Here is a 26,100-nt window from a genome sequence, read left to right as displayed (position 1 = left end):
AAGGGTAACTTTCGAAAAAAAGGTACTGTATATTCAAGCTATGCAGGGGACAACATTTAGTTAATTTTCACGTGATTTTTTCCCCCAAAAAATAAACAACAGCAGGGTTCGTCAAGCAGTAGATTCACAAATGCTCTTGCTTGTGGCCCAAAAGGGACATGGCCTAACCCTAACCGAGACATAGATGTACGTATTGGTGAGTTAAAAAAACGAGATAAACGAGCAATAATAGAGAGTGGTCGGCAAGAGATAAAGATTTGCAAGATGAAAGGGTGATAACGAATTTGAGATAAGCGACCTGGAGACAAGTGGTCGAGATTAGTGGTCAAATGACCTTACGTCATAACACCTGTACACGTGATGGAAGAGCTCACGAGGCCCGCCAGGGCAAGATCATTTTACTATGTGGTCCACTGAAAAAAATCGTCAAAGAACCCATATCTATGAAATATACTAATGAATACATCCTAAAAACTACAGGCAAACTCTAAATGCTAAATTCTTCCCCCATCCAAAAACAGTTTTACGTTTGTTTTCTAAATGTAACCAAATCATGAAAAGAAATATTTATTTTGAACTATAAAATTTATGTTTTGAGACTTATTGTACAATAACTTTACAATAAATTATGATATAGACAACTTTACACCACTAGTGCCAACGAGGTTTTTAAGGGCACTGATTCCAACATTGTCTATGTCATCAAAACCACCCTTATAGCAGTAAGTCTTGAATGCCACCTAGATATTTTTTATACAATCACACGGGATTTAAAGCCACCTTTTCCCCTCAGTGCTCAAAGAATGAAGGCTGATCCAGCAGCTGTATAATTATAAATAATCCTTTCAAATGTGCAAATCCTGACAAAGCAGCCACATTCAGACTGCAGTGCGGGTAGGGGGGGATATTAGGTCAGATGTCTGTAGCTGCTATAATCCACATTTGGTACAAGTGTGACTGATTTGTGTATGAATCGCTTGCCCTTTTTGCAGGTATTCCAAAGAGTATGATGTTTTGCTTTGTGTGCTTAAAGACATTCGAGTGGATTTGGGATTTAGGTTTAAATCACAGATTGGACACTGCACGTCAGAGTAACCTTTTAATGCAAAAAGCAGTTACAGTCAAACTCCATTTATCTGTGACCTGATTATCCATTAATTTGTTGATCCAGGGTCGGCAAAACCTACTTCTCTCTTCCAAATATCTGGGGACATGGCCATCAAAACCAGAACATGGTTAAACGGATTTATTCGGCAAATACTAACACTTTTCTGGAGTTGGGACCATGGATAAACGGAGTTAATCCACAAAATCTGTGTCAAAATGAATATATCATGCAGTGCTGTACATGGTAACAAAGAATGCTGCTGTGCCACCGAGTGCTTTGCACGTTGCTGTATGCAAGTATCTTAGGGACGGGTACGAGGGAGCTTGCTTGCCATCTAGTTAGGAGAGACCCAGTAGGATTGGTGCCTGAGGGGCAAGCGCCTGCTGATTTCGACCTTGCTCTGTGCCGTAAACTTTATCACAGAATGGCCCTCGAGGGTCCACCGTGGCCTCGCGTGCTGGCAGCGTGCCATTTGGTGGCGTATTTTTTCACTTCTCGCAGGTGAGCGGGGCACTTCCAAACGTTCGGGGTCAGGACCACAGATAAACAGGGTTATTAAAGAAAATTCTTCCAATTATCCGGCGGGGGGGGGGGGGGTTATCCATGGTCACGCCCCCCCCCCCTGGATGAACCGAGTGAATCCACGGTTGGGACCCAAGATATTCAGAACCGGTAGAAGTCATCTCTCCGTCTACTCCGAATAAACGGAGTTTGGCCATATACACACACGTACTGTACGAGTAAAGCTATGAATGAAGGCTTCACTGGCAGAGTTAAGAGCGTTGTCATTGTGCAAATGGAGTTGCAAAAATAAACTTGGGATTTCGTTGACCTTGAAATGTTACTCTTGATTTGGGAGGAAGAAAAACCGGTAGGCATTAATTAGGGTTTGGTGTAGCCCTTCAGGGGACCATTACCAGAAATAATCTGATGATGGTGATAATACCCAGAGAACACTGGCAGATTACATTGTTTTTCCTAGGGCAGGCAACCCTGGGCCATGAAAACATATTTTTGACAGAGAGAAACAATTATTTGTGTATTGACAACGGTAATAGCTACCAGATGGTTGTACGCAGAAGATCCACTATGGGATTTTTTTTCCCTCCTGAACTGGGAAATAAAAGGTTAACTATATTTATTTAACTAAAATCAAATGTGTTTTGTTTTCTTTTTTTGTTAACTACGATATGTTTAATGTAGCTTGTTTATCAACAGATGTGGCTCTGTAGCACAGTGGTAAGCGCACTGTACTATGAACCCGGCGATCTGTATTTTATTCCTGGCTACACTAACGTGAGTGACACACGATATCCGAACGGGTCCTGGGCTCCCCCTTCAACACACTGAGCAGCATGAAGTATGGCCAAACAACCCCCATGATCAACGTGACGTCCAGCCGTGGATTGACAAAGAACGGACAATCATAATTAAATGTAACACTTAGGCTTTCATGACCAATATTATCCATAAGAGGTTTTTTTGGGTTAGAGCGCGTTAATATAAATATGTCGTTAAACCCACCCGACACAGCCAATTAGTGAGGTTGATCGCGTCACCAAAAAACTAGACAGTTTCTAACTAGTACAGCACACCGGTGTGTTTGAGAGGTGTTGGAGAATGAACCCACAAGATTTACAATTCGAGTAGATTTTTTATTGTAAATGTTGTGGGTTTACTCTCCAACACACCGGTGTGCTGTACTAGTAACGAATTGGCATGTTCTGTTTAGGTGACAAACTTTACTAGTTGGCTGTGCCGAGTGGTGGTGGGTTTAACAACACATTTATATTTACACCATCTCACCAAAACACTCTATTATGAATCATTATTAAATTATGCACAGCTCGAATACAGTGTAATGTTTTAATTGCAATGCTTCATCTTTGAAATACATTGCATATAAAGTGTATGGCTGGAGAGTCTAGTGTTTTATCGATATTCAGGACATGGTCACATGGCCTAAACATTATACTGTATTCACAATTCACTTCAAGTTAAGGTATGCGAGAATAAACTACCATTTTCCTTTCGGTCATTCAGTTCCATGTTGAAAACGCGATAGTGTAAAAACTGATACATTTCTGAATGATTGTAAACAGTGAGAGAAGATAAACTAAATGTTTTAGAACAGCACAATTGGACATGTTTGTTACTGAAGCATTTTCAACGTTCTGAAGCTAATCTAAAATGACAAACTTTCCTTTGTTGATTAACGAAAAAGGTTACATACTTTGTCAAGATCAGGTTTTATGTTATGAAAGTAAAAATAATCAACCCGAAAAACAATAACATTTTAACTAATGTGTCAAAATGTGTCAAAACACACTTGTGGCCAGTTGGTTTATATAACTAAAAACAGTCTGCAAGCCACGAAACAGATTCTTGGCCTCGTTACTGGGAAGTGATCCCACACCCACGCCATCCAGTTACTGGGATGCCCTTCCTCACTATAATTAACCTTGTGGGCACTGCAACATGATGCATTTGGGCTGAAAGGCAAAACCCAGTCACCCACGCAACATGCGATGGCTGCACTGCAATGCGCAGCTCAGCTGCGTTTGCTATGCCAGCCTTCCGCCGTGTTGCCACGCAAGCCACCTTTGCACATAAGCCACTTTTAACAATTTCTCACTGATTTATAACCCAATGTAATTAGTCAAAATAAAATTTGAGTTTCCTGACAAAGATGGCAAGTTGAATAAAGCCTAATACAGCTCACTGTGTCCAAAATAAATACATCTTCTTTAAGACACCCAAGTTGTCATATTCCTCTACTGCTATCTTCATAATAAACAAAAAAGTCACCGCAAGCGCGTGGAAGTTTTCTGCGCTAGTGTTCTCACTTGTGCTGCTATAACTCTTCGACGTGTTTTCGGGTTTTACCGCTTGTTACCCGGCATGTCAGACGTTTCACTCCACGCGCTGGGGCCTTCTGTACAGGTACTGAAGATTTGTTGTCTTAACTTTTTGACCTGCCCCTACTGGACATCTGCGGAAAAAGCTTCATACCTCATCGAATTTGTCCAGGATAAATAAAGATTCTGAATCTGAATGAACTCAATTCAGAAAGAAGCATGCGGAGCGAAACGTCTAATATACCAAACAACACAAGGTACTACCCGAAAAAACACACCAGAGAGCACATTGCGTTGTACTGTGTTGCAAATGGATCCTATAATCTCAGATTAATTATTGCTCAAGAGAATAAATAAAATTATGACAAGTGCGATGCTTGATGTTGACGATTTAGACATGTTCACTGTCATCTCAAGTCCCTACCATAGCCAAGAGGTACAGCGTATTACACCACACTGCATCACTGGACTTTGTAACAAATACATCGAATTTTGTATGGTTACCACGGATAAATCACAGAACTGGACATCGTGCCAAGTTTATTCTATCATTGGTGTTTTATCAAGGATAGCAAATGCAAGGATTAGAGGGCGTTTAATGAAATAGAATTTGATTTTTTTTCAAAGTAGACAGTGTTTTAACACTACTGCCGATGTAAGGCTTTATTATTTGACAATAAGCAATATGTAAATACATACAATTCAATGCAGAATATGTAAGCGCACAGTAGCAACAAGTTTCGGTGAGTATGTATATAAATTAAAAAGTAATGAATGTCCCTGTTTCATTAATTACGTGTAGCTTACTTTTGCAAAACAATACAAATGTAAAAATATAGATTTGCTTTTGGAAAAAAATCTAAATATTAAATGTATTGTCGACGATTTTTTTTATTTACGAAAAAAAAACATACAATCGGCATGCAACTACACAATACGAGCGCACGCTGCAGCTCTAAACGCCATAAATTTCAATGTTTTTTACCGTGACCCACATTTCAGCTCTTTCCACAAAAAGCCTGTTTTAATATCCAGATTGAAATAAATATGTTTATACTAGCCCAGCCCGTTTGTGTCCGAAGCAATCACTAACATCCGACAATTAACAGCAGGTGACCGCAGTGTTGATGTCTGGTTACTATAGGAGACAGACGGCATCAGACAGATGGAAGAATGCAGACAGGCTGTACAAGTGGCCATTAATAAGGTCCTTTGCCTCTCTGTTTTGTTACCACTGAAGTGCACCATATTGACAGGGTATCATGTGATGAAGTGCTTTACCTTAACGTCCAATAATGGAGATGTACCAAGGCCTCCATTTGGGTTCCAGGAACCTGGAGACCAGGCCACTTGCTGAAAATAAAAGGGAAATTTACTTTTTTTAAGTGGAAAGCTAAAACGGTGTAACACTACGTATAAAAATACATGGCAAAATTTTTTACTAATAATATTTCATGAAAAAGAAAAATATATATATAATTAAAACGTTTGACTACCAGCCCTTAATACTTATTGAAGATACATTCAAATGTAAATAATCAATTGGCTGCTTCAGTGAACTTATCCATAAAATAACAAATAAAATAAAATATTAACACGCTTTTAATACCGTCACTGAGGAGAATGATCTCGACATTTGAACAAGTGGCCTTATTCCTAAGTTCTGAAAACTTGTGTTCTGAAACTTGAGTGGTGGCACGGTGTTATGAATCCTGGTCACAGCTGATATCAGTGGTGATATCTGAACTGGTACTGGGCTCCCCTTTTACTATCCCACACTGACCAGCGTGGTGAAGTATGGTCACACAACCCCCACGAGTGACACTGGGTGTACACACCCTGTGCTCATGAATGTTACACACATTACTCTGTAACGTCAAAGCTTGCTGTGACATCATGCACGCTGGCTTGGCTGATGCAGTTGGCACTGCGTTTTTGATTGCTGTTTTTCTTGTTACTTGTCATTTCTATTTCCATTTCCGATTAATTTTTTTCACTATGAAGTTGGAAGACATCGAGTCCCAGCACACATTAGATTTCACTATATATTAGTAAATATTACCATTATTAAATTATGTTTAAAGCCAAACATTCATTCGGGCAGCTCCATCTGAAAATATAAAAGGAAGTCTATGTTACACTGTGTTTCTTTTAATGTCTTCTATTTTTTTGGTAGGATGCCAACGCTGACTGGCACACGTAACATCTCTCCCTTTGGCTTAAACCCCTTTCCACATTCAGAGGTTTTCTTCTGATAACTCTCGCAATAACATTTCTTGGAACTCACCAAGTGTTTTCGGAAATGTAAATTAAGTTGTGTACTGTAATAACTCTGAGACATTAGGAAACTAAACAAACTGGAATTACATGGTCATTAATACTGACTTCTATGTAGGTATTTCCATAACCTGAACAAAAATATTTTAGCAAAATTAAGTTTGTGGAAAACCCAGCCTTCTTATTTGCGGATATATATTAATTCGATTTAAATGTAATATCATATTAAATGTTGTAACAGCAGGAAATTCTTTTTCTGGAAGGGAAATGACACTGAACATTTATTATAAACAGAAGCAAGGAAGATTGCTTGCGTGTTTACACGGAAAATTGTCTGCCTTCAAATACTCTATTAAAACTTTATACGCTTGTTTGCAATTCAAACCAGTATACATATATCTGGGAACATTGTATCAAATTAACCTATAAGTATAATAATTTACAGTATTATAAATATGGTGAGTATATTTTAACAAGTGGTTATTATTCAAGTGCTGAAGCTTTAAAGGTTAGTGACAATACTGACCCAAAGACATGACATGGAAGCATGTTTGCGCAAATCTGAATGCAAGTAAAAGCCACATTTTTACGACGTAATGTTTTTCTTCATATAACATGGTTATAACAAAAATAATAATCGAATTGTTTCAGTGTTGTATAACTGAGAATCATTGCACTCTAGGTTTAGTCACAACGTTATGAGCAGAGGAGTGTGGTGATCGATTTATTATTACAGGTTGTTGAAAATGCACTTCGTGGAGTGTAACATTCCAAGGGTGAGAACGTGCCACAATACAAAACCACATGCATGATTGTGACAAGTAAGGGTTGATAGGAGCAAGTAAATATAAAACATGACCGTGCCAAGGAGCCATGTTCATATCTAGGTTTCTAAAAAATGTATATATCAATCAATGGACAAAATATAAACAAATTTAGACAAGTATTTACTAAAACATGATACATTTTCAAAACAGATTCTACATGATTTGCATACTAATCTAAGTATCGTCTCTAGAAAGCCTCTTTAAATTGCTGAATGTAAAATTGTATTTCATGCAATTTCCAAATCTAGATGCAAAGCCTCAGATCTGCGAATGATGGATACCAGTCACTCGGTCGAGTTCTAGCAACATCATTGGGCTGGTTACTGCTTTTTCAGTGACAAATGATGTTGAAAATGCCAATGTGTGACTGCACGGTGAATAATAATTTAATTACCAGAAAGCATCCATGTGAATGCCGCACCAATGTGTTGTAACTGATCTATTTGTGTCAGTTTCAAAACTTCGCACAACTTGCCCAATGATGAATGCGACATCTGCGTTCTGCTCATTTTTTTTCATTAAACCTTCTTCAATGTTGCAGCAAACATTTAACAGAAGTAGGCCATTACATCACAACGCACACATTGTGTGTGTGTGTGTATATATATACAATTACATTTGCGCAGCTGAATTGATTATTAATATGTCACAAACATGCATTTAGATGATTTCGATTATTTTTTGCTGCTAGAAATGTCCACATGATAAGCCACTTTTTCGAGCGATCATTTGTGGCCAAGGCTTCTTTTGAAAAATAAGTTAACACCTCAGTGGGCTTTGTCTGGTAGAATAGGGATAGTTTAGTACGTGTTTGGGTGATTTGTTTACCTTTCTTGTACCTAGCACTACTATCGTGTTTTTGTATTGTTTATTGTTGTAACATTCTTACCCGCCCCGACTGGACATCTGTGAAAAAGAGCTTTATGGCTCATCGGATTCCTCCAGTATGAATACATATTCTGATTCTGAGTCTGAAATTACAGACCCAAAGTTGTCACCTAATATATTTATTTGAGATTGGTAAGAATCACGTGGTTAAAGCACAATACTACAGTGACATGGCCTAGCGGTAGTGCTTCTTCCGCCTGTTGCAGAGGATCACGGTTCAAAGCCAAAGGCCACCCTTCTTAAAACCGTTCACAATAGTATGCCATTGTGTCCCAGCGTCATGGCACGAACTTTCCAAGTTTTACAACAAAAATGTATCTGCAAACTACCCATTTGGAATCTACGTAACAATCATTGCCCCTTAACGAAAAAACTTGGCCAGGATCCTCCTGGAAAGAGTCATGAGACCCAGTGAGGTTTCCTGGGTAAAACATGCGTTTTGGATAAAAGACTGCACTGCCAGTGCGCCTTGGCCAGACTATACAATCTCAATATTCTAACTGGTTAAGTGAATAATTATTTTTCTTGGTTCTTTCGTTCAAGTCACGTAGAAGGGAAATAATAAAATGATATAAATAAAACAATACAATTTTCACGACGTTTCGATTGCTACACAAGCAATTATTATCATCAGGTGTGAAAACCACAGCTGAAAATTTTTTGAAAAAAGTGGCGGGTTTTTTGCACACCTGATGATGATTGCTTGTGTTATAATCGAAACGTCGTGAGAATTTTATTGTTTTATTTTTATTCTTTTATTATTTCCCTTCTACGTGACTTAACCAAGAGAACCAAGAATATGAATCCCTGCAGTCACGAAAGCTTTAAATCGAAACATGGTAATAAGTCTTTGGAAAATGCATCCTAGCACTGTGCTAGACACCAGAGCAATGACGTCATGTAGTAAGTGAAGAATAATATAGTGCTTTATATTTATCCATTGAACCCATTTTAATGGGCCCTTCAAATGTTGCACCATAATATGCGGCTGCTATGATCTGTAGGGACGTTAAAATGTAGAATGCATCATTGATAATTACATGGAACTGAGCTACTAGTGTCTGCTTTGGACATCCTGGGGCTTCATATCTGGTCTCGTGAATATAAGTTTTAAGCAACATTGTGACTCCGCATTCTTGTATCTTTAGCTGCCATACAGCTACAGTGATGCACGTGTTAGCTATTAGCAGCATAAACACGGCACCGCAGCACTGCTGACTTTTTTGATTCGCGTAATAATGTTTTGTAATTTACAGCCCTTTGTCAATCCACTGTGCTGGATGAAGACCTCCACACACCATGTCGTGGCTTGTGTTTGTCCACACTTCACAAGCAATGGACTGACTCAAATACATATAACTAAGTTCCCATAGACTGTTCTCATGTTCCCAAAAGAGCACAGTTGTGGAATGTTTGCCCATTGCATCTTTTCCAAAGAAATTGCACCATTTTCCAGTGTGTGTGTGCGTGCGTATAATTTGTTATGACACCTCTGCAACTGTCCAGTTGCAGCACGTGGAATTTTGTCAAGTGAAAGTTCATGAGGCCATATAGATGCATGCTTTGTAACCAAAGTTAACTATGAAGGAATATTATAAACACGTCACAATTATCATCAGTGTACACCTTTTAATCTATATGCCATTGAGTCTGGTTAGTACTTCACTTGTATTGGAGACTACCTGGAATCAGGGTTGAGCTGTGAGGTAGCCTGGATATGTTTATAGACCAACACAATATTACATCCATCAGGGCAAAAATTTGAGTGTGATTGCCTTATTTAGCAGCTATTTTGAGATGCCATTATTAATGCGAAATGCACTATATAAATCATGATTGATATTATTCTTACCATTCGTTATTCACAATACTGTATGATAATCTACATCTGTGACAATCAAGGTACTAAACACATTCTGCACGAATTTCTGAAAAATACTTTAAAGCATTAATACACAGGAATAATTTACGAGTTTTTTTTGCTTTTTCAAAGGGCCACGGACTCCTAAGCTGAAATCCTGAGTAATTTGGGAGTGTAACTTAATCCACAGCTCAAGCAACGGTCGGTCGTCTAATAGGCTCCCAAGTGCCAAGTTACTTTCCACCTCAATTACAAGCACCTAATAGCTCGCTTCAAGCGAATGCTGCAAACACAGATTTAAGTTTTTTAAGCCAGCAACAATGGGACATTGTTTGCAATAGCAACCTGCTGCAGGCAGAGACTGCACACAGGCAATTCACTACCTCGGTTGGGAAGGGCTTCTTGTCTGATTCACACATACAGGGGGTGAAATAGGTAAAGGTGCAACCCTGCGATAACTTGCTCACGCCGCTGCTGGCGGAAGGGCAACCCCACAAAGCCACTCTAGAGAATCCCTCGAGATGTTTTTGTTTTTCAGCCTACTTCTATACTGGCCAGAGGTCTTGAAAGAGGTGCGAACACCCACACTTTACAGCCAACACACACGGGACCTGCCGACTCTGCCGAATGACCAACTGTGATGAACCCATTTTTATTCTAAAACAGGGTGGGAGGGGAGGGCAGGGATTTCAGAAAAGTGGCCATTGTTTTAACTGTCACACGAGTATATGAAATCGAACTGGCGACCTCTAGGTTGCAATAATACGTGGCAGCATCGCATACTGTGGGAGTCCGTGAAAATACATTTTATTTAAAAAGTGGTCTTAATAGTAAAAAAAATATGCCCTAATGATGAAGATGATATCCGAAACTTGGTGTATTACACTTACAGTGTAGCACTGGCTGTCATTCAGGCCAAAAGAGCAGATTATTTTTTCAAAAAGGAAAAACATATTTTAGTTACCTATGTATGCCTGAGCAACATGTATGATATATGCTTAATATGGTATGTAACTTAGTAATGAAACATTCAATGTTCATCTAAAATATTCAACCTGGGATGTTGAAATTGCTAATATAATCATACTTTCACTGAAGCAAACTACTGTATACAATTTTAAGGAGCTGTTTTGCTCAATGAGCGTTGAGGTGGTGCTCATTTTCCCCTCTGCAGCCCGAAGCCGATCGCAGCGGCGTGAGTCATATCCACAGGACAGCCTCACACAGTGGTTTCCTATTTTATACACTCCAGAGGGATGATGGACCAGGTCGACCGGCAACCCGGGCTTAGAACTCGCAACATTCCGATTGTGTTCGTTCACTATCCCGCTGAACAACCAGGCTGGATAAAGCACGCTATTCTAAAGCAATACATGTAATAATAACATTTAAGGGGGGAAATGTTAATGCAGTAAAACAAATTTCGACAACATTCCTGAGTAGCGAGTGCATTATTAAGTCCATGACATGCCTTAAGTGTCGGTTTGAGGGGTTTCAAATTCCCAAAGGTCCCTGCACACTTGCTCCATTTACAGCATTCCAAGAGGGCAAACAATGTAACCCGATGTGGCCTATTCACTGCGCATTCTGCTGTGGGAATAGCGTTACCTCGCCACCGCGATGTCTCTGTCTGCCCATCTTAGTGTGACTTGGCAAAGCTGACAGGAGGAACCCAAGAGGGCCACCGCAGTGCAATCGCACGTGCGTGCGAGCACGTCTGAGAGTCACGTGCGATCCCCGGCACAAGGTGACGGTGTCCGTTTATCTAAGTGCTCAGTTTTGTTTTATGTTTTGAAAATCTGGCATTGTTATGAAACCTCTTCAGGCCCTGGGATGATTCATGGGGGGGTCACTGAAGGGGATGTGTACGGTGCCTATCTCCCCGTCACATAAGGAAGTGCGATGTGATTTAAAAACGATTTGTCGCAGCACCCCGATTAAAGGGCTAAATGTCCACAATACATCTCAACCAGCAGAAAAAACATCCTCAAAACACAAGCGTGGTTTTTATTAATAAACGCGTATAATCTAACATTTTACAAAGAAAAAATCATTGGCATTACTGGCATGCTCGAGTATTGGAGGAAAGGAATACAGATTTGATTTCTGTGCCACTGAAAGGCAGTCAAACACCCCCCCCACCCCAAACGGTGGGGACGACATGTGTGCCTGAGTTAAGTATTCTATCAGGGTCACGGAAGTTTATGAGCAGACATTCTGCCGAAATAAGACCTGCCAAACAAAAAAAAGTATATAGCAAACCAAAAAAAATCTGGAATGTTCCACGAAGCAGACTGGATTCTAGCAGCAAACCAAAAATTGTGCTGTCACAGTCAAGAAATATGTTAATTGCATGCGTGTGCTCATGAGAATGCTTATTTTTTTAATTTGTACTTTTTTTGGGGTCTGTGGAACTCACTGGTTTGGCGCCGGCCTGTCTCGGGGGAAGCGATGTCCCTGTCAGCACTGGTGAACCAGCTGGGCTCGTCAGCTCGGGAAAGGGGTTGGGGATGTTGGGCCAGGATGCGGCCTGCAGCTCCTCCTCCTCATTTGCCCTCCTGTCCAGCGGGGTCCTGCAAAACGGCAAAAGGTTCAAAGCACTCTCTGTAAAGTCAGTGATCACACGGAGCACATTTGTATGCACACGCAAGCAGGGACGTGCAGGACATCGGGGCTCAAACGTTTAAGTTATGCCCAGACCTTGAAGGCAGCCATCGACACGCTCATCAGGAAAATGTGAAGACTGTTTAGTGTCTGGATCCAAAAATCTAACTTAAAAAAAACACAGACTCCCATAGGGCATACATACACGATCAAATGACGATAGAGTTGCCATCTTAAGTTACTCCATTATCCAAGCCAAAGACAGCCTGGAGTCACCTGAAATCACCCACCGTGGAAAACTAATGGAAACAAACAACCCATGAAACCAACTGTAGGTCTACCAGAAAAAGATCACCCACACAATCCCTGATTCAGCCAAATTCAACAATGACCATTTTGCGGGGTAGGCGAGCAGCAGCGCAACGTGTTGACAAGCTCTCCGTTAAACATGCGCTGAACGTAAGTTGGACAGTTTTCTGTTTTTCTTCGCGTGACCATTGACGCGCTCCTCGAAGGGGGCCATTAACCAGTGGCAAAGGTCACGACGGAGGTGGTCATGCTGGTTGACCACTTCTCCGATAGTCAACGGTGTCCGAGGGTGCCGGCGGCGGCGAGATGTTATCTCCCTCGCCTGGTATGCGGGAGGTTGTGGGTTCGATCCCGACGTATGCATGCTGAACTTCTGTAGCCAACCGTGCTAATCAGTTGGTAACTTGTCCCTGTGATAGTGAGAAGATGGTTGATGGTTGCACTGGGGTCACGTGACAGGGCTGTTGTGTATGTGACGATGCGCTGCAGGAGCCTGTGTTTGTATTATTAATATTAGTTTCCTGGGTACAGACATCGGATGGTGTTCAAGACTTCTTCAAGAACGTGCTGCATGCAAACCATACACTTGTGTGCATGTGTGCACACTGAACTAAAACACATGCACACACACCAACGGGTAAATCTTGCTTTACCTAAGAACCTCATGCCATTCACAGTGGTGCATCTTTTAGCAAATTAAATGGTAGATAATTAGACATTAAGCAATAGCCAATTATGTAATGTTCGACATAATTGCTTGACTTGCATTGCCATATAGTAATTAGAAAAGTTGGAGTATTTATGGAATTAACCAGGTGTTGCGGGCCGCTGTGAGGCTATTGCATCAGCAGAGGGCAGTGCAGTAAAATAAATAGTTGTACTGTACTATGCTCCAACGTCTGTGCCCCCCACCGTCATCAACCAGCACTGACCAGCGTGGTGAAGTATGGTCAAATAACCCCCACGACCAACACGGCATGGGGAATTCCCTCAACCAGTACTTACAAAAAGGAATGCACGTGTAAACATAACATTTGGTCTGAAGTGCCCTTACATTTGATAACAGAATAGTTGCACACAATATACACAACATCAAAGATCCCCTTTCAAGTCACTTAACATTTTTCAATATAAAGCGGCCATGTAATCCGCCAGCTCACTGCATCAGTGAAGGTTTGTGTTTGCCATTCGTCATGTAACTTTCTACTACAGTACATTACTGCATTCCATTTCATATATGAGAGGTCGTTCATTTATTTCTGTTACCTTCTGACAAGTCATGTTACACTTTTTATATAATTACGTACAAAAATGTTTCCTATGTTAGTCACACATGTAACATAAAAGATTCCGATAATTTATATTAAAATCTTGTATACACGAGATAAAGAGAATGAATAAGCCCTATACCAAAGATGGAGAGGTAATCCTCCATTCAATTTTTCACCCTCCATGCAAAGCGTACAGATCATAAATTATCATTCGAATTGAATCCTTTTTGAGATCTAAAGAATTTAGAAATGTAGCAACAACAGAGTGAATAAGTAATTTAGTCCATTTCATCATACTCAGTTTACACCATTAAGAATGATTATGCCACATATTGGGACAGATAGTAATGGCAACATGTAACACCTTTGAAAAAAAGTTTTTTTTTAACGCGTTCCTCAAATTCTATGTTGAATATAAAATAATTACCATAAATTTCGATTTAAAGCTTTCGTGACTGCAGGGATTCATCTTCTTGGTTCTTTTGGTAAAGTCACGTAGAAGGGAAGTAATAAAATAATAAAAATAAAACAATAAAATAATTCTCACGACGTTTCGGCTACAACGCAAGCAGCCTTCACCTGAAGACGGCTGCTTGCGTTGTAGCCGAAACGTCGTGAGAAATATTTTATTTTATTATGTTTTATTTTTATTATTTTATTACTTCCCTTCTACGTGACTTTACCGAAAGAACCAAGAAGACAATTACCATAGTAAGGACGTACAGTATTAACATGTGTTTCTCATGGAAATGGCTCCAAAGGTGAAAAACAAATTTGATCCCTGTTAATACTTTCCGGGGAATGGTGGCCATCCCCGCTGCCAAAGGCCTCATTGCAACAGAGACTATTTGATGAGAAAATTCCAGTTTGTATCCAATGCCCGATTGTGGTAAGAGGAAGCACATTGCCTTTTTTGGCACAAAGTAATGGCAGCCTCCAATAAAGTGGAATTTGTCAATAGATATAGTTTTACAAAAGTATTCATATTTTGTTTTTCCAGATGAAAACTAAGTTCGGGAGTATGTTTGGCAGGTGACTGGTCTAGTTGGAGGTGATGTAGAATGTATAAAGGTGGCATTTCGGCTATACACGTGTCCTTTTTATTACAACGTTTTAAAATACATTTTTTTATTTTATTTTTTCATAACGTAGCCTACTGTGAAATTTATAGCATAAATTGCAATAGTGGACATAAAAAGAAACTTGAAAAGAAAATGAGATTATGAAAATCTATTACAAATCCTGCAATTTCTAGGTCTGGAAACTTGTGTAACAACCACTTAAGGCTGAACACAGTCTGTGGTTTAACCATCATCTGCGAGTTGCCACAAGCACCCCCCCTATTTGCTTAAGCCCTGGATTAAAGAGTATGAGAAAGATACATCTGTACAAGTTTATTGTCCGGCATTTGTGATTGTTTCATGGCAAGGTATAAATGAACATACTACTTATTCAAAATAAGGAAATACATGGGAAACCAACCTTGTACATACTCTCTGATGCAACTATTGACCCCTAACCTAAACAATTTGTCAACTACTCCATCTGTGAATGTTGCCTGCATTCGAATGCCGGCAATTTTTTTCTGGACATTTGTCACCTATGTACCACCGTACACCGATGGAAGGCCGACAAAGGTTCAAGAGGACAACGGTCTGACATTTCCGTTGCGATAAACAATTTCCATGTCCACGTCGGCAAAGATTAACGTCACAATCAACTTCCAGAATGAATGTTGTGTTCACATAGCGGAGGAAGTGTTGCATTTGGTAGCCATCGGCAGGGAAATTCAAATAAACATCTTGGTTTTGTTAACAGGTGCAGTCATAACAAAGTTACCACTCTATGACTTATATAACCAAATTAAGTCGGTGCACACTGTAAATATCCCTTTTCCAAATATTACGTGGTTGTTTTTTTGCCGTACACGCGTAGCCTACACCCATGTTTTGACGCACGCCGCAAAAAAGAACCCGTCTCTGTAGCTTTTTTGCAATATGACCATGAATACCGGACTGCTCGAATGTGGACCGGTTGAGAACGACGGACGCCTTGGTGCAGCAGGGAGGTGTCCCCAAGCTCACGAGCGTCGCCCGGTTGCGGCGCGACACGTGACATGCCAGGGCGAGAGGCTGTGACGGCGGAGGAGGCGGCCGCGGCGGCGGCGATGGGAGGCAGAGCGTGGGCGAGCGTCTCCCTGCCGTCAGGCCCTGCGCAGGGCTGCAGGAGAGGCACCGAGTCGGCAGGGCTGCTCGAAGCGCTTCCCGTTGACTCCGACGCATTCATGTCATTGACCAAATTCTCCAGGTCCACATCATCATCTGTAGAATTTGGGCAGAAGAAGACGGGCGTATTCACATGAGACATTGAACGACACAAGTGGGGGGTGTTTTGTATGTGTCGCTCTTGTAATGTTTGGGAATAAATGTGTATTTTGGGGGTTTCTTTTACACACAATTACTGAGCACAGACCCAGCGGCCTAAAACATTTTCGAACCGAGCAACGAACGGCACAATCAAAGTTGTCATAGATGTTACCGTAAGAGGGAATTGTTGCAACTGCTCTTGAGGTTTGATTTTTGTCAGACTATCAATACTTATATTTACACTTATTGATAGTTACACATGTGATGATGTAAAAAATGTATGCTAACATTTCTGGATGTAGCAGTATGTAGAATTTGATGTCTGTCGGGCTGCTTTGAATTTTTTTATTAATTAACTAATTAACTCACTGGAGTTTTTCCAGCATTGTGAAATTTTTGCATTCAAAGGACATGGAAACTGAAATACCCATTCATTCTGCATTAATTGTTCCCATTAATTTATGTGCACTGAAATGCCATACAGAAATTATATGATTTGCATATGAAGACTAATATATGCATTTTATACCACTCAATACATTTTCAAAATGTGAGCGAAATATAACAAACCACAGACACAGAGATAGCAATTTTACATAAATACAATTTTTTTTTTAAACTCATCACCCTGAATTGTGGGAGAGAATGCGATTCTACATCCCTGTACAAAATTCTATAATTGTCATATAAATCGATCCAATTTTCCAGCGCGAGCAACCCATCCCGCGGCACATAAATTAACCTGCATGAATAAAAGTGCGTCGTCGCTCTCAGCTCTGACAAAAGGCCGCGTGAAATTAATAGGCGGATAAAACGTTCACAAAAGACCCAACCAAGCACCGCTTGCATTTTGCAGGGTTTTTTTTTTTACCTTCGAGCAGAGCACAAACGGCCGCATTGTGCTCACACGCCCCTGGGACGCGCGTGAACGTGCCTCACACCAAACAACCCGCGTGCCAAGCCCAAGGTGACAAAGACAGCAGGCCGCTCTCCACCGCGGCCAGAGTGGGCGGCGCGGCGCGGCATGCAAATGCAAAAAAAAAAGCATCGTGGCCCCATTTCCCGGGCAACGGGCAATATAAACGAGAGCATTTATATGACGACAGCGACATCAGACACGAGTGTCATGCAACAACTGTGGGCTAGGATCCAGGCCCGGGTGGCCATTTGATAGCCACTAACACCCTCCAGATACACAGTGGATTTGCAAAACACTACTGCTTCTGTCCTTACTTAAATTTCATGTTTTGGCCTTTTTTTCTATTCAGCCATTGTGCGGTGTGTTAATAATTCAAATATGTCAAATATCACTTGCAAAATTCTAGGAACAATATTGCAACATTTTAAGGAAAACGATTCTTGGATGAGTGTAACGTATTTACAGTTTAATGCAACTAAAACAAAAGAACGCGTGGCAGAGCCAAAATATGTATTTTTTTAAATTGCCGCCGATAAAAGGTCGAATGAAACCAGAGTTGCTGTTTGAACTTTTAATCATTCGCTCTGATTTCATCGTGGTGCCATGTACCACATGCACAAAATGTAGCAGATTTCTTTTGTATCTAATGCATACATTTAATTACCATAGCAGCATTTGTAAGCAAAAACATGCAATTGTCAATGACAGCAATACACCTTATTCTCATATCTATGTGCACAATTAGATTCAACATCATATTTTAGCAAGACCATTCCTGAATTGTTCTATACAATACCGCCATTTTATTTAACAATCATAATTGATCGGTGATTTTTTACTGAATTATGACAAAAATAAACGATTGCACAGAGAGACGAACCTATTCTCTTAAGCAGTTCCCTTAAACTCTACAGGGTTATTTCAATTACACGGCTGTAACTATGAGCACTATTTGTTTTCCTTTTGGGTTATAAGACCAGTTATTCCACATGTGAAATGTGCGATTATATTTTTCAGACTTCTACTAAAAGATTTAAAGCTTCCCCAAAATCTTCCAGGAAATGACAGATGAGGCATGTGTGTGTTTGGTGTTTTTTTAATTCCTTTCAATTATGGCGAATTAAATATTTGTTTATATAAATCTTGAAAGGGTTAACTGTCTTTGTTTCCATGGTATACAATTACTTGTGTTTATTTATTTACAGAACCTTTTCCGGGAGGGAACTTTGCGCTCTTCATGTAGCTTCTCTGCAAATCTACCACGAGCAGAAATGCAACTAATCTACAAATAAGTGCCACTGGAATGCATTGTATAAGAAAATATACAGCATATGGAATATGAACTTGGCAGCTGTGTTAAGCACAGGCTAAGCATATCCGTTGTTCTTTGAAAGACAAGAGAGGCTTCCAGCTCAACTGAGCCCGAGGCGACACTCATCTCCTCCTTACAGCCCTGAGCCAGTAGTGGAAATTCCACATTCCTATGACAGGGGTTAGTATTTCCATTCGACAACCACTGTTGACTTGGCCACAAAGTTATGCTGATTTTATCGACACTCGAGGTGAAGGACTGAGTTCACCCCCTGAATCGCATTTGAACTCTGAACCTTTGGCATGCACCATACTTTACCAGTGCGCCCACCCAGCCAGATTATATATTCATAAATACTGCACCTTAGAAACGCATGAAAAAACAACTTCGTATATTCACGTAATACAGTTACTAATCATATATCCAATTCATATGTTAGAATATAACGAGTGGAAAGCACTGTTCATACCTATTTAGGCTTCGGGGAGTAGAGCAGTAATTCAGTGGTTAGCGCACTGCGCTGTTCCATTCTTGGTCACGGCTAACATCAGTGGCAAATTATATCTCAACCGGTCCTGGCAACTCCCCCACCTTTCACCAACCTGCACTGCATGGTGTGATGAAGTATGTGGTCAAACAGCCCCCGTGACCAGTACGACATGGGAGGGGGGGGGGTCTTCATCCAGAAGTCGATTTACACAAGGGCTGTACATTACCTTTAACTTTAATTGTATCAATGCTCGTAAAGCACACCAAGGAGTATGGGTGCCAATATCATAACCGGCCAACCTTTCATCTGAGTGCTGTTGTTAACCACATCATATATAAGACATTCATTTGAGGCCAGGTTGATCTAGGAGAAAGCAACAGCCAATTCACAACCCAATTCCACTGATGTTATAATTGGCTCGGAATAAATCCCAGGTCACTGAGAGCATAGCGCAGTGTGCTTACCATTACGCCACCTTTCTCATAAGAACACACACGTGCATGCGTAACTGATCATACATGTTACCTACCCTGGGGAGGTCAGAGGAATTAGCAATTCATACGCAGTACAATGTATGCATTGATATTACGTGCGCTAAAAAAAGCAATTTACATAATTAAATATTTAAGATTTTTTTTTTTAAACAGATGCCCCTCAATGTTAAAACCCTGCATGGGGTTCATGAAACAGCTGTTTCATCTCACTGGTTGTGACCAAATCCATTCCAGCGAGTCGTGATGGGGAAAAGGTTAAGAAACGCGAGTGAAGAAAATCATTATTGAACTGTGCACTGGGACACAAAGTAAACTGACCATGTATGAGGGCCTTCTTAAGCCAGGCTGCACAGAAGCTGCTTTTCAGCCATGACATCACAGGCAGCTTTGGAACCACTGCAATGTCCCTCTGACCCCCCCCCCCCGTCTCACCACCACCTATAATTTCAGTTAACGCTGCCAGCACGCCATTGTGACGGGAACTCACGGGCTGTAGTGTGAGCTTTAGTGCCGTGTACAGGGTGCCGATGAAAGGTAGCGTGCATTATTGTAAAGTCCTTTGTCAATCCACTGCTGAAAAAATACTTCCCCGCACCATACTTCACCGAAATGGTCAGTGTGGGTTGGTAAAGTGGGCAAGCCCAGGACCGATTCTTATAACTCGCCACTAATGTTGTCCTTGGCCAGGAATCTAAAACTAAAGTTACTGCGTTGTCACGGTGCAGTAGCGCTAACCACTGTGCTTACTGCTCCACCCCATCATTCATTATTAAAGAATTACAATTAGACAGCAGTTTGAGCTACGTCAATCAAACCATAGTCACACGAGTGGTGTTCTCGTACAAGTCTCATTGCTCTAAACCTCTACGCATCCGACTTGGTGTTGGTGACCCCACATTGCATCGACATCTCAGAGGGTCATGGTTATTTTACAAACGTCTCGACTGCGTGATCATTTTGAACGCTTCTGGTATGTGCTGATGAAAGTTGCTCAAGCTTTCCTGGTGTCTTTGGACATATTTATATTTTAATGTATCTCTTTCATAACAAATGCATTTAACTAGACCGTTCAAAACTACTCTCTCATTTGAATCCTTCAAAAATGGATGTTACATTCCAGGACGGTGATACAGGGTTGGCGGATCACACAAAGGTTGTGAAACCCCCTTGCTGTGGGTGTCGAAAAGCCATACCCTGGCAAGCCAGAAGATGGTACAGCAAGTGTGGACTAATCTACGTCTGTCCCATCTGTATCGGACAGTGTTGCCGCCTTGCATGCGTCAGTTTTCTCCAGCTGGTCTGATTTTCGCCCAAATATTCATAAATAAGGGTTTGCACTTTAATAAATAGAAAATTGCATGCTTTTTTTCAGTCTACACTGCTGTCCACTTGTTACTAGTTAGTCTTAACGGGTAGCAAAATACTAAAAGCTGGTAAGCTGTAGGAGGGACAGGCCACTCCTTAAACGACTGCTGATATAACTGCCCTCCTAAGCAGGCCAAGGTGTCCAGCCTGTAGTGTCCAGCAAACGATTCGCCACAATCTTCCAAGTCGCTGCTCTGCAGTTGACCTCTGCTAGGATGTTTGCGGGAGGCCCTGGGTCCACAATGTTGCCACCACTCAAGGGGAAACGGGCCCTTAAAGCTTTAAGGGAAACTGTCTTGGCTAACTCGTAGCAATGTCAGATGCATTCTCTCAGCCAGTCCAATATCCGGAGATTTGAGGAGGCATTCACCGGGACAGCATTCCTGTACTAAACGAACAGCCGCTGAGATCCTCACCAGTCCACTGTGTGGAGAGATAACTTTAGAGTTCTTGCTGTATCCGACACAAATAAAGCCAGACACAATGCAGCTCTGACTGAAAATGAAAAGGAGACACCACCTTCAAACTCTTCCTGCAGGTGAGCGATAGCTGGTAACCCGCATGACAAATGATCATGTCCCATCCTGATGCACTGACAGCAGAAAGACCTCAAATGGCTAGCATACACCTTGTATGTGGATGCTATCCTTGATTTCAGCAGGAGGCCCTACTTAGAAACCCCCTGGTTGGTAAACCTTACCCTTTAAACATCTAGGTAGTCAACTGAAAATGGCTGAAGTCTGGACCTGCTACTGCAGGTCCTCCTGAACCAGGAATGTCCATGCAGGGTGCATCCTTAATTCAAGGTGTTCTGAGGACCAGTACCATCTTTCCCAATGTGGAGTAGATGGTGAAGACTTGGGGAGGCCATTCCTCCAGCAGTGGATATATCATGTGTGATGATGAATATTGAATGACGATGCTTTATTAACACTATATTTCTCCCAAATTATTCTGTCATTTCATATTGTATCGAGTTGACAATGTTGAGTCATCACCACGTGTGTCAATTGGCTGAGAAGTCACGTGAACTTAATTTAAGCCTGCAAAGAGTCTAGAATCAAAGTGTTGGCAATGTGAAGCCGCACATAACCAGTGAACTGCTCGCTGTTACTCTAGGCTATGCACAGGCGGCACATGATGCAACTAATGCGCAACCCTATGTAATATGGCCTTTATGGCTATGGAGCTATGTAGCTGCGATTCTGTGTACAATGTGCCAATTGTATGCGCCTAAATGTGTTTACAGAACATGTTGTACCAGCTCATGTATGGGTGGGGGGCAGTTGCAGATATTTTGAGAGCACACAGATTTACAATTCACCGGCACCAGCATTATTATTATTTAAAAAATTCCTTGGCTTCGTTCATTAATTTCACCTGGCTTAAAATAGTTCTAAGTCTCTGACAGACGACACATTAAAGATGATCACAGCAGATGAAAATATCTTGTCTGATGAACCTACGCATTTTTAAATCCTTTATATTAAGTTCGCTTGCTTGCTTGCGTGCTTGCTTGCTTACGACCGTGTAAATCTTTCGGTCGTTTTTTAACCCACTTCCCATAATCCAATCGAGTTGACATTTTCCACACAGACTCGTTGTGCGTGACAATTAATGCTCGTGAAAAATTTTTTCCAAAATTTTACACTTTATAGGACAAAAATATTATATTTAATTACCAATTGTTTAATACTGCAGACAATCATCTGACCCATAGGTGGCAGCCATCTCAAGCCAGAGGACGAGAGGACTCGAGCCGCCACGCATATAAAGGATTTATAGTGAAAAACTTTGTTTTTACGGGTTATACTTATTAGAAATAACCTCTTGGCAGATGGTCACTATTCTATCCATTATGAGACCACCAGGTTTTGTGCCGCATTGCCATGAGTTGGGATGCTGCCGTGGCGTAATGGTGAGCACATCGCAGGTCCCTGGATTGATTTGATCACCCGCTGGGGCAATTCAAACAATCCGCAGGTTTCTTAAATCCCTTTGCTTCTGTCCAACCGACAGTAAAATAATGGGCACACCACAGTCAGCTGATCTAAGACGTCTGGACAGCATGGAAAAGTAGGCCAAATACCCGGTCGAGGGGCTCTCTAGAACTCTGTCTAGTGGCCAGCAGTGGAGTGAGCTAGGATTTTCAGAGCTGTAGTTTGACCATGATTGACGCCTTGCATTATTTAGATATTCAACCTAGATGATTGATTGACCTCAAAAATTCAAGTTTATTCAACTAGATTGTGCTTTGCAAAAGTTGCCAGGAGACACCAGCTTCTTTTGCAGTTTCTCCGGAATGAATCACAAGAGGTATTAAACCATCACACTCACACTCCAGAGAAGAGAATAAAGTGGCCACTGTCTGTCCCTCTAACCCACTTGTGAGGTTAAATAAATAATCCCTCGGTCATACTAATTATACAGTAGTACGCAAACAGCACGAAGAAATTTAAACCAGAACTACATTGTATATGATTGTTTTGTTTAACATGGTCTGTTAAACGTAAATTACAAGTTGTAACTCATGCAAGAAACAGCACCATTAGGCATTCAAGGTTGACTGCTTACAATAGCATTCACCCATGCAAGGAGCACAACCTCAGCGGTCTGTGTTTGCAAAACATGTGCTCACTTTGGCAAAGCATGGGGGGAGGGTGGAAGGGTTAATGCTATGGGGTAGGTGAGCTGCAGGGGAGGGAGAACATCACACATGGGCAGGAGGAAATGACTGCCTTAAACTCAGCCTTTACACTTAATTTCCCAAGGACAGGCAACTCGAGTCGGCCTGATTTCTCCCTAAAACTTCAGCCAACGGCCAACTTAAGCGGCATTTACATTTTGACACGTAGGCTTTCGCGACCAAAATTATTCATGATGCTTTTTTTGGGGGTAAGTATAAATGTGTCGTTAACCCGCCACCACCCGACACAGTAAGATGTGTCACGTAAACAAAAATGTGCCAGTTAGTTACTACTTCAGCCCACCCGTGTGTTGGAAAGTAAATCCACGAAATGTACAATTTGTGTATAACATTTCGCTGGTAATTACATCCAACATCATCGGGCAATTTTTCCAGAATTCTGCTTGTGAATCACGGTTGAGAACATGCAAACTCCAAATATACAGGCGTCAGGGTCGGGATCAAACCCACGACCTCTTGCATACCGGGCGAGGTAATTAACATCTCGACACTCAAATGTTACTTTTTTGTCATCTTTCATGGCGCAGAGCTCACACGGATCACTCACAAATGAAACACGGCGTGCTCACAAATTGTGCAGCATTCAAAAAGACGAATATGCTGGCACACCGTGTCGGCCGCAACTAAGTCACTTTAAACGTAACCAGCAGTGTCAAGTCAATGATTCACAATCTGATGTTACCTCTGCAGTTGCTCATGACTAATTCGCGTCGAACTAGGTGCTGACAAGACAGCGACAGTGCCAAATGGAGCAGCCATGCCCACCCACCCTCTCCTTGTGGGGCAGGAGGCACGTAAAACGCGTGGGAAGCCGTTACCCTCCCGGCCAAATTTCCACGTGTTCGGCCCAACATGCGCGCGGGACAGCTGTGGGAAGCCTCGTCACTCAGCCGTAATACTTACAAGGACGTCAATGACACACACATACGAGAGTACTCAATTCGAAGGAGTGTGCTGTGTTGTTACCTTCAGTATCCCCCCCCCACCACCCACCTCTTTGGGGGAAAGCTTTTTTTCACCAACTTGTTAAAATGTAACCCTAAGTGACTGCGGTAATATCCCTACGCAAGGAGAAACTGAAACTTCCTTGCTCGAGGTATGAATGGGCAGCAAGTCACTACACGCAAAGCAAAGAAGCAGCGATCGTAAATCAGGGGACCTTGGACTATCCCGTAGATGCCAAATATTGCACATCTCTGCCACATTGGTTTACTACACATTTTAAGTCAGTGGACCACGAGGCATATCCATTCGCGCTTCCAAAACACGCAATAGTGGAGTGATAAGGTAGACAATGACATTAATAGTTAATGAAGAGTTTTAAAGAAACGGCACTCTCTTTTGTGCGGCGCACTATTTTTTTTGCGATTTTTAAACGGCGAGTTAAAGGTGTCTGATACCGGACTGCTTTGGATGTCCCGTAATTGCCGCAGGTTAAATGTACAAAACATACATCCCTCAACAGAATACTCAAGCATCGTGGGCTTTTTTTCTTCGAGATACTGTTCCAGGCTGTTTGTATAGAAAATTGGAAATTAACATTCATTTGAAGCTTTGAGCAGTAAAGGCAAGAATTTACCAGAAAGTATCACTCTCCCGTTATCCAATTTAATGTGTCTGCAGTTTGATATACGGTAATGGACTAACATAAACCGATAGATAACCCCATCACTGCATTCCAGGCTCCAGAAATTGGCCCTTATTGTGAAACCAGCAACCATTTATCAATCGCACCTCCGATTAGCACAGTTGGCTACGTACGGTGCTAAGGAGTGATCCCACGATTAGCCAAGTGGAATTGGATTACTGAACACATGTTTTCTAATTAGCAAATAATTAATTTGCTGTTTATTAGTCAAATTTATAATTTTTTTAAAATTCAATATCCAATTAGGGTATAATTGTTACATGAATCTTATTGTCCATATTCTGCTATCTCTTACACCAATGTGGAATTTACATTTTCAACTGATTCTTTTGATAAAAACAACACATTTTTTGTTAAAGGATGACAATTATAAAGCAAACATGAAATATAACCAACCTTAATTGTTGCATTAAAAACACTTTACAGATCAGTCCTTCCCAAAAGAGGCGTTTAGCCACGCTGTGCACAGTTGATCTGGTTTTGCACGTATAAATGGTTTCTGGGTCAAACTACCCTGAGACACACGCAGACCTACTGCACAAGAGATTGCTGCAACTCACATGACCACCGCCTTCACCCAATGGCAGCACTTGCACGCTTGGAGCTCCGAAGTCCGCAAAGATAATGCCAGGGTTCACGGGAAGGATGGGTGGAGCATGGATGGGGTGGATGAAATGGCCAGACACACCCCTTTTGTCCTCTCGCCAATCGGAACTACTTGATGATGAACAATAGCTTGTGTATGTACGTTGTATGGATGCTGCACTTGTCTCACACCGTACGTAGCCAGCCACGC

General features: G+C 41.3%; 1 protein-coding gene across 4 annotated transcripts in view; it reads right to left on the bottom strand.

Annotated features, from left to right (window-relative positions):
• The window catches only part of LOC133346093 (growth factor receptor-bound protein 14-like), a 133,334-nt gene that overhangs the window by 39,429 nt on the left and 67,805 nt on the right, over positions 1 to 26,100 (bottom strand). For all 4 annotated transcript variants that reach the window (XM_061557472.1, XM_061557474.1, XM_061557475.1 and 1 more), the window contains 3 exons: positions 16,015 to 16,324; positions 12,239 to 12,392; positions 5,248 to 5,319 (listed from right to left, as the gene is read on the bottom strand). In XM_061557472.1, coding sequence (XP_061413456.1) covers positions 5,248 to 5,319; positions 12,239 to 12,392; positions 16,015 to 16,324 — 536 coding nt within the window. The remainder of the gene's footprint in view (positions 1 to 5,247; positions 5,320 to 12,238; positions 12,393 to 16,014; positions 16,325 to 26,100) is intronic.

Source organism: Lethenteron reissneri, chromosome 23 (genome assembly GCF_015708825.2).
Source record: "Lethenteron reissneri isolate LAM-NWPU_2019-01 chromosome 23, ASM1570882v1, whole genome shotgun sequence".
NCBI lineage: Eukaryota > Metazoa > Chordata > Hyperoartia > Petromyzontiformes > Petromyzontidae > Lethenteron > Lethenteron reissneri.
This window is presented reverse-complemented; position numbering and strand designations above follow the sequence as displayed.